Below are 12,954 nucleotides of genomic sequence, written 5' to 3'. Positions count from 1 at the left end.
TGACAACACAAGGCACATTCGGCACACAGCATAACAACGACATCTGTCCACAGGAACCACCACAGAGCTCATAAGAGCACATGACACAGGCCCAGTTCTCTCAAAGTGAAGCAAAGAGCAGGGAGAAACAACAACATCCTTTAAACCTCTCGGTGATCACTAAAACAAGGCCTTCTGGACATGCGGTACACTTAGCATGAGTTCAAGAGAGTGTGTGCCATCTTCCCAGACCAGATTGTGGTGAATGGGAATGGTCACATGAATGTGATCCGTGCTCAGGCTCAGGCCCTAATTATATGGGAAAAGAGTGTGGTGTGACAGCCATGGCGGGGATTGCGGTTGTGTCCTAAGAGGCTGCAGCTGACCCTGCGGAGAAGGAGAAGGGGAGAAAGTGAAAACATAAAGAGACGACATGAGGAGAGCTGACATGGAGGGCAAGGCAGAAGAGAAGTGGAGAGAGTGGATAAATGCGTAAAAATGCAAAGGGAAAAGATAAAGAACGAAAGTGTGTGTGTGTGTGTGTGTGTAGTGTGCAATAATAGGAAGGGGGAGGGTTAACATCGGAGTCAGACTGTCCTGTGTGTTGCTGCAGAGTAAGGCCAGGGGCTTACAGAAAGGATTTAAAGAGCCACAGCAACACCACAAAGCACCAGGGGAAAGGGGGTTGCCCAGCAGGGGCCAGGGGAGGGAGGGCGAGTGGGGAGAGGGGAGAGGGGCAGGACTGGCTGGAGTGGCTACTCTGATCAGGATCCATTTCCAGCCTGGGCCTTGGAATTCCTTTGTTCCTGTCACAGGTCTCCGTTTCCCCCTCGCCTTAATCCCAGCCTGCCTCGCGCCCAGTAACGCAGAGCAGGGCAGGTAACACTGCCACATGCATGCCTCTCTATTTACAGACCAGTCCCCACATAACAGCTAACAGCCACTTACATAAATAGTAATAGCTGTGTGGTGGCACTGAGAAGAAGCAACGTGGGTTAATACCGGGTTGTCACCACAGTACTTCTGTGTCTTCAGAAAGGTCCTGTGAACTGTCAAAGTACGAGGCTGAAAGGTTGGCATGTACCAATTCTCCCTAAAATGGACATCTAACACATGTGCTTTGCCTTTTTGTACACAAAGTCTGAATAGCTTTTCCAAATTTGCTAAACTGTTGGACCTGGGTGCTGTAGGCCTTCGAAGAGCCAGAGAAGCAAAACAAAGCTAAATCTACGCGGCACTGACGGGGCAGTGCAAAAATGAACCGTCTCCCTTGTAGTCTCTACACATCCTGCGCATTCTTCATTGGGAAGGAGATGGTCATTCGTAAACACATTCTCCAACAGTAAAGCTATCCAGCAACACTTGTGCTTTTCCCGCTATGGCCGTGGCCAGGCCGCCTTAAGCCCCCTTCATAGGGCTGCCAAGAGGAGTCAGTGGTACACTGTGCAGCACTCGCAAAGCCCTCTCCCACGGCTATTAGTGACCATTCATCTGGGGAGCCTGGGAAAATGCCTCTCCAGCCTGCCGTGGCCATGGGGAAACAGGCTGGCAGGTGTTCCCTCCCCCTAAGCCCTGGCACCTGTGCAGAGAGAGGAAGAAGGAACCAGCTCTGCCATGGGGCTAAAATGCTCTCTAGGTACCACTTTGCCAGGGCTCCTCTAACTCCTCTGACTGGGAGGAGGCCACTCAAACAACAGGCTGAGCTACACCCGAGCTCTACCTCACATGGAGAGATCAATGTGGCTGTATCGATTCAAATGGTAGATGTAAGACATCTGGTAATGTGCTTTGGCAATTTGAAAAGGCGTGTTAACTAAACCCGTGTAAAATGGGCCTTCTCAGTTTACACTCTGCACGTACACACAAATATACACACACCATTATGGAGCACAAAATCAATATCCCCTTGAGGTAAAACAATACTAGACCGAGAGCAAATAAAAAGAGAGCACACAATCACCAGTTTCAGTATCTAATTGAATCCAAAAAGTAGAAGTATATCAGTGAGACAATCGCTTGGGCAGTCTGTACATCATGTCGAGTTGTACAAGAGGGCCATGTCTGACGTGGAAAGGTTTTCTTCCTAGGCTTGTTTCCTGCAGAGCAATGGCATCTCCATGAGGACAAGTGTGACACTCATGCTGTCTTAGAGCAGAACCACCAGCATCTTTACTCGTATATCATATTAGATAACAAAACAATGTCTTCCTCAAAGCATAGAGAAAACATATTATCCTCTCATTTTCAATCTGTAATTACTCTGAGAAATGTGGGTGTGTTCAACACGGTCTCCCATCAAGAATGCAGGCCTCTCCCAAACTCCCCTTTCCTGTGCTTCTAAAGTCTAGCATGTCCAGTCTGCTTGTCCAGAGCCAAGATGTTTGGTGGGAAAAGTTCCCTATGTTCATCTCTCTAAAAACATAAATAAATCACATCACTATGAGCTAATCATGAAGTCTCATGTAGCCTGGGTAAAAAAAGAAAAAGAAAAGGAGGGGGGCTGGGGGTTGACAGTTGGAAATTGGCCACTGCAGCAGAGATGCAAAGAAAAGGCCTGGATTTATATTGGTAGAAGACATGGTGTAAGCCTCTCTGTGACATGTTCACTGGGTGCTATGCACACACATATGCACCCAACACAGCATACATACATAAATACAATAACCCATAGGGATAACTCAGATACAAACACTTGCACTGAAGGGCCTTGGAATGCTACAAGCTGTTGATGGCTCATTGGAAGTGCCAACAGCTGAGGCGGTTACGCTGTTCTTACTGCTGTCTGTTGGCGGAAGCCCCTGTGATTTCACACTGGCACCAGCTCAAACACCGCCTCATACAAGACCCACAAGTCCCCCCTCTAATACCATCCCACACATAGCACCACACTCTATCCGCCTATTCTTGGCCCAGACATCAGTACCACTCCGCCTGACACCTTTCTCTAAGTGCAGCAACAACATGAATGAGCACGTGTTTCAGCACATACACAAGTCTCGGTCCAGGATATCCACCTTAATTCTGCTCTCGAACAACGCAACGCTGCACAGACACACATAGATGCAAATATGTCCTCTGCTGAAACAGATACACACAGAAAACCAGCTTCCACTCCCTGCTTTGGACAGTCTGAAAGTCCTGTGAGGATTAGCATGTTAGCGTTTGACCCGCTTGCTGAACAGACGACCCCAATACTTAATACCTACCCTGAGGTTTGCTGGGCTCCCCTCCATAAGCCTATAGTCCGTCCTGCCCTTTTTATGGCTCCTGCCTGCCTGCTTACTTCTCACAGTCACAGTCTCCACCTTTACTGCTCTGCCGCCTCCCTCACATGGGACAATGAAAAGACCAAGAATGTGATTACACTCACTTAAGACCTTTTAATAGGACTAGAGCACATGAACTGTGTGGGCCCGTTTGAGGCGCCATACCTTTTCATGTTCTGAGTGTGGAAAATTCTCCAGTATGGTATGGAGTCATGTTCCACTTTGTTTTTGGCAAAGCTGCAAGGAGCTTAATCATTTTTACATGCATATTTCCCTGCTGAAATACTGATAGTCCCCTTGTTCCCCCAGTGGAGTGAATGTGTGGGTGTAAGTGTGTGTGTGTGTGTGTGTGTGTGTGGAGCCTCAGTCTGTGATCTCCATCATTAGACATGTCTGTCTCTCTTCAGTCTGTCATATGGAATATGAGACAGGCTTTTCAGTAACCGTACACTGTCAGCCTGTTCACACCTAGCCCAGGGGGTAGGATATATCTCTCCAACACACTCTGGCAACTTTTGATTCTCACTGCTTCTGACCAGCACCTGTGTGCAATGCGCACACACGTGCATGCAACCGGTTTGCCCGTTTATGATGACTACAAGTTTTAACGGTTTAATAACATGTACACAAGCATCTGTGTATGAAAACAAATGTACACACGTGTATGCGCAGTTTTAGTGGACGAGAGGAGTAAAGTGGAGGGGAGTAGCGTGAGAGGCAGAGCTGCAGCCACGGGAGAAACTTTATGGAACCAACTGCCCTGTAATCCCACTCTCACAGTCAGGCCTGCCCTGCTGAGTGAGCCCAGTTTAACTGCCCTTAACTGCTACCTGTGACAAACCTGTCTGCCTTACAACACGCAGCTGGGGGTTCCTCTGAAGCTAGACTTCCAGTGCTTCAAAGGCATGCGTGTGGGTGGCTGAGGGAATGTACTTGCATTGGATAAATAGCGAAGAATTGAATTGGCTTATTCACAGTGGAGCATTATTTATTGCTTTTTCCTCTCTGTGTAATTAGTTGTATGTGTGTCAGGGCAACTGTATTTTGGTGTCTTCCAGTTAACTACAAGTACGGATAAACACAGGTGTGCCAACACCACATTAAGGTTAACAAACATTAGCCATTTACGTAGACTTATATTTTGTGCCAAGTTAAACAGTGCAACACAATATAAAAACTCCTATCAGCTCTTGCCTCCAAGTCACACCCTGGGCGTAGAGAGCAGCCACCGTGTCCCAACTAGTTCTGTTGTATTTCCTCCCACACTCTCCTTAAAATGGTATGAAACACTTTTTTATACGGTTATAACTCCATTCCCATCCTCCTCCGACCTCAGTGACCCACTTCCATGCACACAGCCATATCTCTGCACTGGGGTCCAAGTGAATTAAAACGAGTTTTGAGTTCATAGCCAAAGTAAACAACTTTACTTATTTAAGAGTTGATGATAGAAACACCTAAGGCATGGAAAGCGAAGACAAAGATGACTACATTCCAAAGGAATGAGCAACAGGGAGTTGAATATAACATAATGAATATAACTTGGACCAATAACAATTAAACTAATGCTCAAGGTAAACACAATGTCAAATACAGTAAACGGTCATAAAGCAATAAACTGTAGCATAATAAATACTATTAAGACTATTTGGCTCTAGGGCAGTGTAATGAGGGTCACACGATGGTGTGTTACCTTTCACAAAAAAGGCTGAAGCAGGTGCCAGCTCCTTCTTCTGTTTGGGCTGTCTTCTATTGTGGAGGGACTCTGTGTACTGCTTCACCCTCTGGTCCACAGCATCTCGAACCAGGGCCGTAACCTCCTAAAGACAGCGTGCACATATTTCAGCACAGCAAATTGTTGTTGGACTGCTAAGATAACACAAGTTGTTTTTGGACTTTCCAAGTAAAGATTAATGATGAGCACAGGCAGACAACAGGACAGTAGAAGGCTCGAGTGAAAGGTCAGTAAGGCAACACGACAAGTGGCTGGTTGGAGAGATTAGAACAGTTTTGCAACAATGAAAACCCTGAAGAAGAACAGACCGAAGGCTCAAAGTCATTTTGGATTCCACGCTGCTGCTGACTTTTGATAAGGCCTCCAGCTGAACAGATGCCACATATTCACTCACACACTTATTCACACGCACGCCCTTCTCCCTGTGTCTGTACCTGAATGTGGTCCGCAGTAAACCAGCCGGCTTCCTCTTGGCCGCCCAGGGGCAGAACGTGGAGATCCACCAGCACAGCAAAGTTCCCACACTGTAACACAAAGAGGAAGGACAGCCACAGATTGCTGAAGGGCATTGAGCTCACAGACAACAAAAGGAAATCAGAGTGTGGGTGATTGACAGCGAGACAAACCACAACGACCCCCCGTGTCAAACATCACCCCAGGCCTCTCGCAGCAATCCCCTCCCTCTTGTTTCTCTGTCTAGCTATCTCTTTACCAATCTCTGTACAAAAAAAGTATGGCCCTCTCTGTCTCCTCATATTTCCCCGCTCTCAGCGTAAGAAAGTATGTTCTTATTCTATAAGCTTTAGCAATACGGTCTCTGCCTCGGGTCACAACAGGCTGCACAACAAAAAGTCTGAAGATGTTCCACATAAATTAGGATTATCCTCTTTGTATCAGAGTGGTGGTAAAACTGCTCAGACCTACCCTAAAGCACTCTGCAATGTTTCTGCACTTCTGCACTACAACTTTTGAGTGCTGTCGAAAGCTGAGCAGAGGGCTGCCGAGTGGATTCCTGAAGCGCTACGTCATTGTGTCAATGACAATCAGCTACAAGGGACAGGGAGGCCAGAAATGCCGCGGCTGGTTAAGTTGCTGTTACATCTTTCTCATGCTAGCCTGATTATAGTTTACACATGAGCGCAAAAGCTGCCCGCTGCAGAGAGCAAATGGATGTGGGTCTCGTGTGAACTTCGCCTCTCCCTGGACAAGGGAAGTAATGGTTGGACTGAGACCACCCACAACATGACACAGAGGAGCAACAAGTCCTGCCCTAAAACCCACAGTGATAATGCCGCAAAAAGCATTGAACTGAGTGGGGTAGCAAAAACAAAGTCGTATAAAGACAAAACCAGAACCAGATTCCAGGCTCACCGCGTAGAACTGGAAAGGAGTGTGTACAAATAGAAGAGGTTATTCATTTAGTAGCAGGGAATACTTTGTGCACACTAAAAGCTTTGTTTTGGGCCAGGCTCGTCCCCTGGGTCGAAGCATTGCAGACAGAATGACTAAACTCTACAGCCCAGACTTGAGGGATGTTCCGACGGCTCGTTCTCAGGATGACGCGCGAGAAAGAATCCACAGGGTGTGTAGGGGAAGGCCTCCGCTACTTAGGTCCTAATTCTAGACACAAGCCTAGACTTCCACACTCTCTCCAGTTGTCTCCTCCTCTTGTTTAAAAAGAGTTTTATTCATCGTTATAAAACTGTAGTTGGGCTGGGAACCTTTCATCGAGTGACGTTAAAAGGCTAAATACTGGCTCAGAGCAGATCAAGCTGACAAATGTTTTTCTTCTTTTTTTTCCCATGAGAGCGTTTTCCTTTCTCATTGTCTTTCTGCAATAATAATGGGAGTGAAGCTCTCGTTCTTACTTGTACTGGCAGGTCAACTAAGGGAGAGGGCGCCCCCACATGACTGATCGGTGAATGTTTCGGTAAATGTCAGTCATAGCTGGCACTGTTCTTCTGCAGGATATGTCAAGTCCTAAATGTGTGCCATCTTGTTCTTAAGCAAGTCTCTGCATCAGATTTTACCAAGGCTAATGGGAAATAAATGTAATTTTGAAGTCTTAAAGGCAATGCATTAAGCTGTGATCTTCTGTTTCATCAATCCGTATCTTGAAATATTCTACAACAAAACAGAAGTCCAAACATCAAGATGTGATATAAGCACAAACAGAAAACGGTTTCTGTAGAAACTTAGCAAATTACAAACAATGCTTGTTACATGAAAACATGCTTTCACAAAGACAACAATATGCCATGGACCAGAACAGAGCCCTCCTTTATGTGCAAGCTCCTCATGTATAAAATGTATGCATGTTGCCTGTCAGAATCAGCTCGTCCCTACAGATCAGTATTCTCTCCATCCTGTGCCCTTTGTCTCACAGCGGTCCATGGATGACTGGTGGCCTCAGCTGACTGCCTCCAACAATTGCCAGTGTGTGGGAAAGCCTAGCGACAGAGGGTCAGACCCTGTCAATCACAACACAGGGACCGACTAATGGATGAGCCCCGCAGTGGTATCTTGGGGTTAGACACACACGCCGGAAAGGTTTTGGTATCCTGACTTTATTGTCTGATTTTTGAGACCTCAGAATAGCTTGATGGAGGAATATAGCAACGCTGCTGCTGTACATGAGTTACCAGTTTATCGGGTATACATTTTAATTTAAAATATTGACAATGTGTCAGAGAAATGGAAATGTACCTCCATGGAAATGTTGTGTGCATAGTTGATGGTGTTGTGGCATCGGAATGCTTCATAATGAGGTGTTTGTAATATTCTGTCTCCTGGGACGGCACTGATAAGGACCACTAGATCAGTCTTCCAGGGTACATGGCTCAAAATTACACAAGCTAATGCGAGCTCAAAAGAGCGACACACAGGGTTAATTTGATCAATATCCTGGAATGAAGGGAGCAGTGTAGGAAGTGTGGCCCTTATGGAGACGCAGGAGGGTGAATCCCCCTAAAGTGGTTTCAGAGCTTCTGATTGAGTCTGTGTTTTGGGCTGAAAGCCAGACATCTAGCAAGCCTTAGACTAACTTCCTTTTATCACATTAGAGCAGCAGATAAACTGGGAACTGGACATTAATGATAAACATTGGTCTGCCTCTTACACAAAAACAGCATGTGATTCCCTGGGCTTCTAGAGAAATAAGGGGATTTTGTCAGAAGAGCTAATTCAATTACACTAATAAGAAAATAAATTAATTTGCTCAGCAAAACTGGGGATTTGGTGGAGGGCCACATTTCCCTGTTCAATCTTTGAGTCAAGGCTGCGCTGTCTAGGTGCAGCCATCAGAGCGTCGATAAAGGACGTTTGTGTTGACTGTGGCAGATAAGACACAAAAGCAGTAGAATCTAATTTCACACAAAGGCTCCGACTACAATCACATCATGTGGTCCAAATTTGTCAACTCCCAGCACAAAGAGTGACCGGTGGATCTCTAGTCTGAACTCTGCCATGAACTATGACCCCGGTTACTCTTTAGTGAGATCTCTGTAAGCAGCCTAACACTTTAGAGAGGCAGTAATACACAGATCACAAGAACCGCGTCTTCCTTGGGCAAAGCAATTTGAAAGTGCCGGAAAAAAATCCAGTATGCTCCACGAAAGAGTGAAAACAAAATAAAAAAAGCGAGATTAACAACTTCAGTCTCTCAGCAAATACCACCACATGCCTTCCTCTATAACACAATCTCTACAGTACCATCAGCAGGACACTGGCGGATTTCATTAACTTCATATATTCATTTATCAAATTCATGAGCTCCCCTACTTTGTGTTCTTTGCTTTGACGCATTTAAGGCAATACTCTGCACAACTGTCGCTGTTGTTGTAAAGAAAGGTTTGATAAAAGGGCCGAATTCTAGAGGAAGTTACTCCTTTCATACACGCTAAAGTGGGCCAGCACTGCTTTGTTCTCTGTCTTGCACGGGCCTTTTAGAGTTATGAACAGAGCCCGAAGGCTGAATGAGAGGCGGCAAGGAGCGCTACTTAATACCAAATCCTTTATTGTGCAATCTTTTGTATGCTGTCACACGGGGAATGAAAAGGACTGAGTCTTCCTGCAAGCTCAGCTCAACTTCGCTTCCTAATTCTCCCCACTGCCAATCTCATAACCAAGGGGGGGGGGGGGGGGGGGGGGGGGGGGAGGGTTAACAAAGACAAAAACATGAGAAACATTTGAGACCGAAGCTGCTCACAGTCCACAGCACAACATGAGAAAATTCCTTCATATTTTCTGTCTGTCAATAAACAAACCCTGACTCGAACCCACAGACAGCTCCTTTCCATTTCTGGTCTACATCACTCTCAGTTCCCAAAACACTCCACCTTCCCTTATCTCTCCCCCAGACCCTGCTCTCCATCCTCCCGAGCTGTGCTGCTCCAAGTTGGGCACGGGGCCCAAACTCTTTGAACGGCTTCGCCCACCTCCCCACCTTGCTGCCCTTTGCCATTGCTATCGCGCCGTATAAGAACCAGACCTTCTCGGACTGCACTTAGCTCAGAGGCTAACACTAACCAGCCGCAGATGTTTACATTGGGAAAGAAGGGGCAGCAGATGCGGTCTCACTCAATAAAACTTGCATCTCTTCCACTCTCCCTTTGTCTCTCTCTTTTTCTGACTTTCTCTCTCCCTCTTCCTGCAAGTCTGCAAAGAACCCAGGGGAGCTCTTTAGATCTATCGGTGTGACAATCTTGCTCTCAGGCTTTATTCGCCCTCATTCCCAAGCTCTCACTGTACTGTGAGTCACCTGGGTTTCCGCTTTAAAAAGAAAAGAAAAGACAGTTCTCTTTTCCAATTTGTCTAACAGCAAGATACTGCCCGGTGGAGCTTGAGAGCTGATTATTATTGAAGCAAATGTAATTGACAGATAGTTCGCAGAAGTGTTTTGTGTGCAAAGCTCCCTTTAATCAGGTGGATGTTAGCACACCTGAGTTCTTTTTATTTGGTGATAAAACAAAGAGACACAACCCTGGAGTGGAATTCCAGCAGCAAGAACAGACAGGAATATCTCAGCAAACAAAACTCAGAATAGCTAGAGAGAAATAACAGCCTGAGAAGTGTTTGGCCACATTAGGACATGCACATTTTGTACAGCAATCTAGGGCAGTGCTGAGATGAAAGGTGGCTGTTGTTGTTGTTTTCTATTCTTGTCACTTTCATTTCCACAAGTTAGAAAGTGTCAAAATGTTTCCAATCAGACTGCAATGATTTTGCACAGAGGCAAGATGTGTGGTCCGATATGAGCTCATCTGCAAAGCAACAACAACACTAAACAGCACATAAACCTCTGACATTAAACTGCTCTGTGATACCTCAATCTATTTATTGTTAAAAAAAAAAGACTTTGTTCTCCGTCTCAGCCTACTACAGTAGATGGTTAGAAAGTCAGCAGTGCATATTGCTAATAGAAGGCAGATTGCAGGGCTCTGCAGCGGTAATGTCCTGGCAGACAGCAACCGCTTCAGTGGATCAGTGTTTTAGCCTGCAGGCCCTTTTTCGGGAGGTCTGAGAAGTGGCAGGTCACTATATAGTCTGAAGCCTATTTAAGAAGGAGCATACCAGCACCTCCTGTAGTTTCACAGACCAGGGAGGGAGCTGCTTTAAAAACATTTTAGGGGAAAATAACATTTAAAAAAAACACGCGCTGTACAGCCTAGACATGTTATGGTGAATCCAAGAACTTGACTCATAATTGCAAAAATGATCCGTGTTCTGTGCAAGCTGTCAAACTGAGTTTGCAACATGCCTGTGTGAAAACAATGTCTCTGTGCAGATGTTTGTTCTTTAATATTCTTGGAAGTTCATTCGATTATTAAAAAACACGGAAGCAGTGGCGTTTGTTTTGCGAAAGAGGAGCCCAGGGAAGTGACTTGAATGCTGTTGTTTAGACTAATCCCTTCTGACATACTTGTTTGTGGTTAGTTGGTTAAGCATGGTAGAGGCTGTGTCCATTTTTCTCAGGCAGAGTAACACAACAGTATCATTATGTGCCCAGTGGGAAGGAACCCTCCGTGAACCTCCAGGGTTTTACTCTCCCACAACCAGCTGAGGGGGGGCGGTGGGGTAGCCTGAATGCAGGCATGCATATGAAACAAATAAAGGGAGTGAATGCAATATCTGGTCAACTAGGCACACATGGCATTATGGAGGATGTGAGAGATCAGTGCAAATGTCTACAGCCCTCATTCAAAACTCTCAATAAATGAAACATCAACAAAAGAGAGACCAGCGGCTTTTCCTGCACTTAACAAAAACATCTGATGTGCATTATTCCTGACAGAGCATCAGACTGAGGATGAACGGCTTGGCTTTTTAATAGAATGAGTTTCCTCTGCTCTGTATGGCTGTGTCCATTAACAAAAGGCTCTCAGGGAGGCAGTCAGTCGAGAATTGCAAAAAGGTGACCAGAAGCTCTGAATAACGTGTTCTAAAGGATGAATGACGACGTCAAAATGTGGAGGCAAGATACTTGAAACATGTATCTGTACTTCCCTCTAGTGGCCAAAGAATTAGCTACTGAGAAGGACAAAACAATGAATACAGCAAACGTAGAGTAGCGAGGCAGCATAATATTAAGCATATATTCCTGTGTTGCATTTTTTTTCCATACTGCACAAGAGCTTGTTCAACATAGACCAATTGCTATAACTAGTGTCTGTAGCAGTTGTTAGTAAGAATAATAATAAAAAATGTTGTTTATTATGAATGCTGGCAATACCACCTGAAAAGCTTTTATCAAATGCAGATTCATCCTATTTTGTAGGCTTAGTAGTATCTTGTGCTCATTTTATGTGGGAAAACATTTTTGTTTTAAGTGAGGCTTTGTGATCACTGAAAAACACCCACCCCTTGTTTGCTTATAGATGTTCACAATCTATACCTAAGAATATGACGAAAGAATATGATTTTGATAATGACCTTTGATTTTGGTCATCAGTTTTTTGTGATTAGATCATCTTCCTTTGTTAATGGGTTCATGCCAAAAGTGGACTCACAAAATTTCAATAAATACATTAGAAACTCTTAACGTAATAGCAGTATTTACGATCACGCATGGGCGAATCAGCGCTGAATAAAGCTTACTGAGGAAGGTCCTGAGCAAATAAAATTTAAAAATCACTTCTGAAAAATACATTAAATGTAAATGTTGAGTTAAACAATAACTTCTTTAAAATATGAGCTTTTTCATGCATTTTTCTCTGTGTATGTTCAATCAGCTTTATTCAAATAGGCACACAAAACTAATTTAAAGCCTGACGTTTTAATAGCTGTTGCACATAAATAGTGAACGTTTTAATATTACACAATGCTGTTTAATATAACACTATAGTATACATTATATTACTTTAATTCAACACTGCACTAAAAGGGTCTGTATGCTGTATATTTAATGTTTGCTTACCTTAATGGCAAATTTGAGAGGAGCCATTGAAGTGGACACAGCAGTCAGTTTACACCTGAAAACAAGTGTATGATCATAGATTACACTACACATGGTAGCCGAGAAATAACACAACATATAATACAGATTAGTTGATCAACTTTGTAAGAGATTAACACGAGCTGGTTTATCATAGACACTTAGTGGTACTCCACATTGAACAGACCGTACCGTGCTATTCATCACTTTCAGAGATGCACTGGTAGGTTTGGTAATACCAAATGACACGTGGATGACTCTACACATGTGTAATAAACTAATTTGTGGTGTACAACAACATCACAACAGACTTCGTACACATACCGCCAGCAGTTTTGAATTGGTTAACCGTTGAGGCGACAGGAGATGACGTCACATTTAGTTTGTAGTCCAACAACTGCAAACACCAGTATGATATCACAGCTTTTTTTTAAACCCGTGAAACACTTCGGGAAACTGTAGCAAAGGTGACTGTCAATCTCTGCGTAGTGGAGTAATAGATTTAAGTAGAATATCTGTCGTGACAGCAGCCATCTTGAAGA

At 44.6% G+C, this 12,954-nt stretch overlaps 1 protein-coding gene across 1 annotated transcript in view; it reads right to left on the bottom strand.

The window, feature by feature from the left end:
• Positions 1-12,859, bottom strand: part of slx4ip (SLX4 interacting protein) — a 31,170-nt gene extending 18,311 nt beyond the window's left edge. Inside the window, exons 1-4 of the mRNA XM_076077212.1 lie at positions 12,737-12,859; positions 12,395-12,449; positions 5,415-5,504; positions 4,939-5,065 (exon numbers count right to left, since the gene is read on the bottom strand). Coding sequence (XP_075933327.1) covers positions 4,939-5,065; positions 5,415-5,504; positions 12,395-12,421 — 244 coding nt within the window. The 5' untranslated portion in view covers positions 12,422-12,449; positions 12,737-12,859. The remainder of the gene's footprint in view (positions 1-4,938; positions 5,066-5,414; positions 5,505-12,394; positions 12,450-12,736) is intronic.
• Between the last annotated feature and the right edge of the window lie 95 nt (positions 12,860-12,954).

The sequence above is a fragment of the Anarhichas minor genome, unplaced genomic scaffold (assembly GCF_050575085.1).
Source record: "Anarhichas minor isolate MPS153535 unplaced genomic scaffold, ASM5057508v1 ptg000058l, whole genome shotgun sequence".
Classification (NCBI taxonomy): Eukaryota; Metazoa; Chordata; class Actinopteri; order Perciformes; family Anarhichadidae; genus Anarhichas; species Anarhichas minor.
This window is presented reverse-complemented; position numbering and strand designations above follow the sequence as displayed.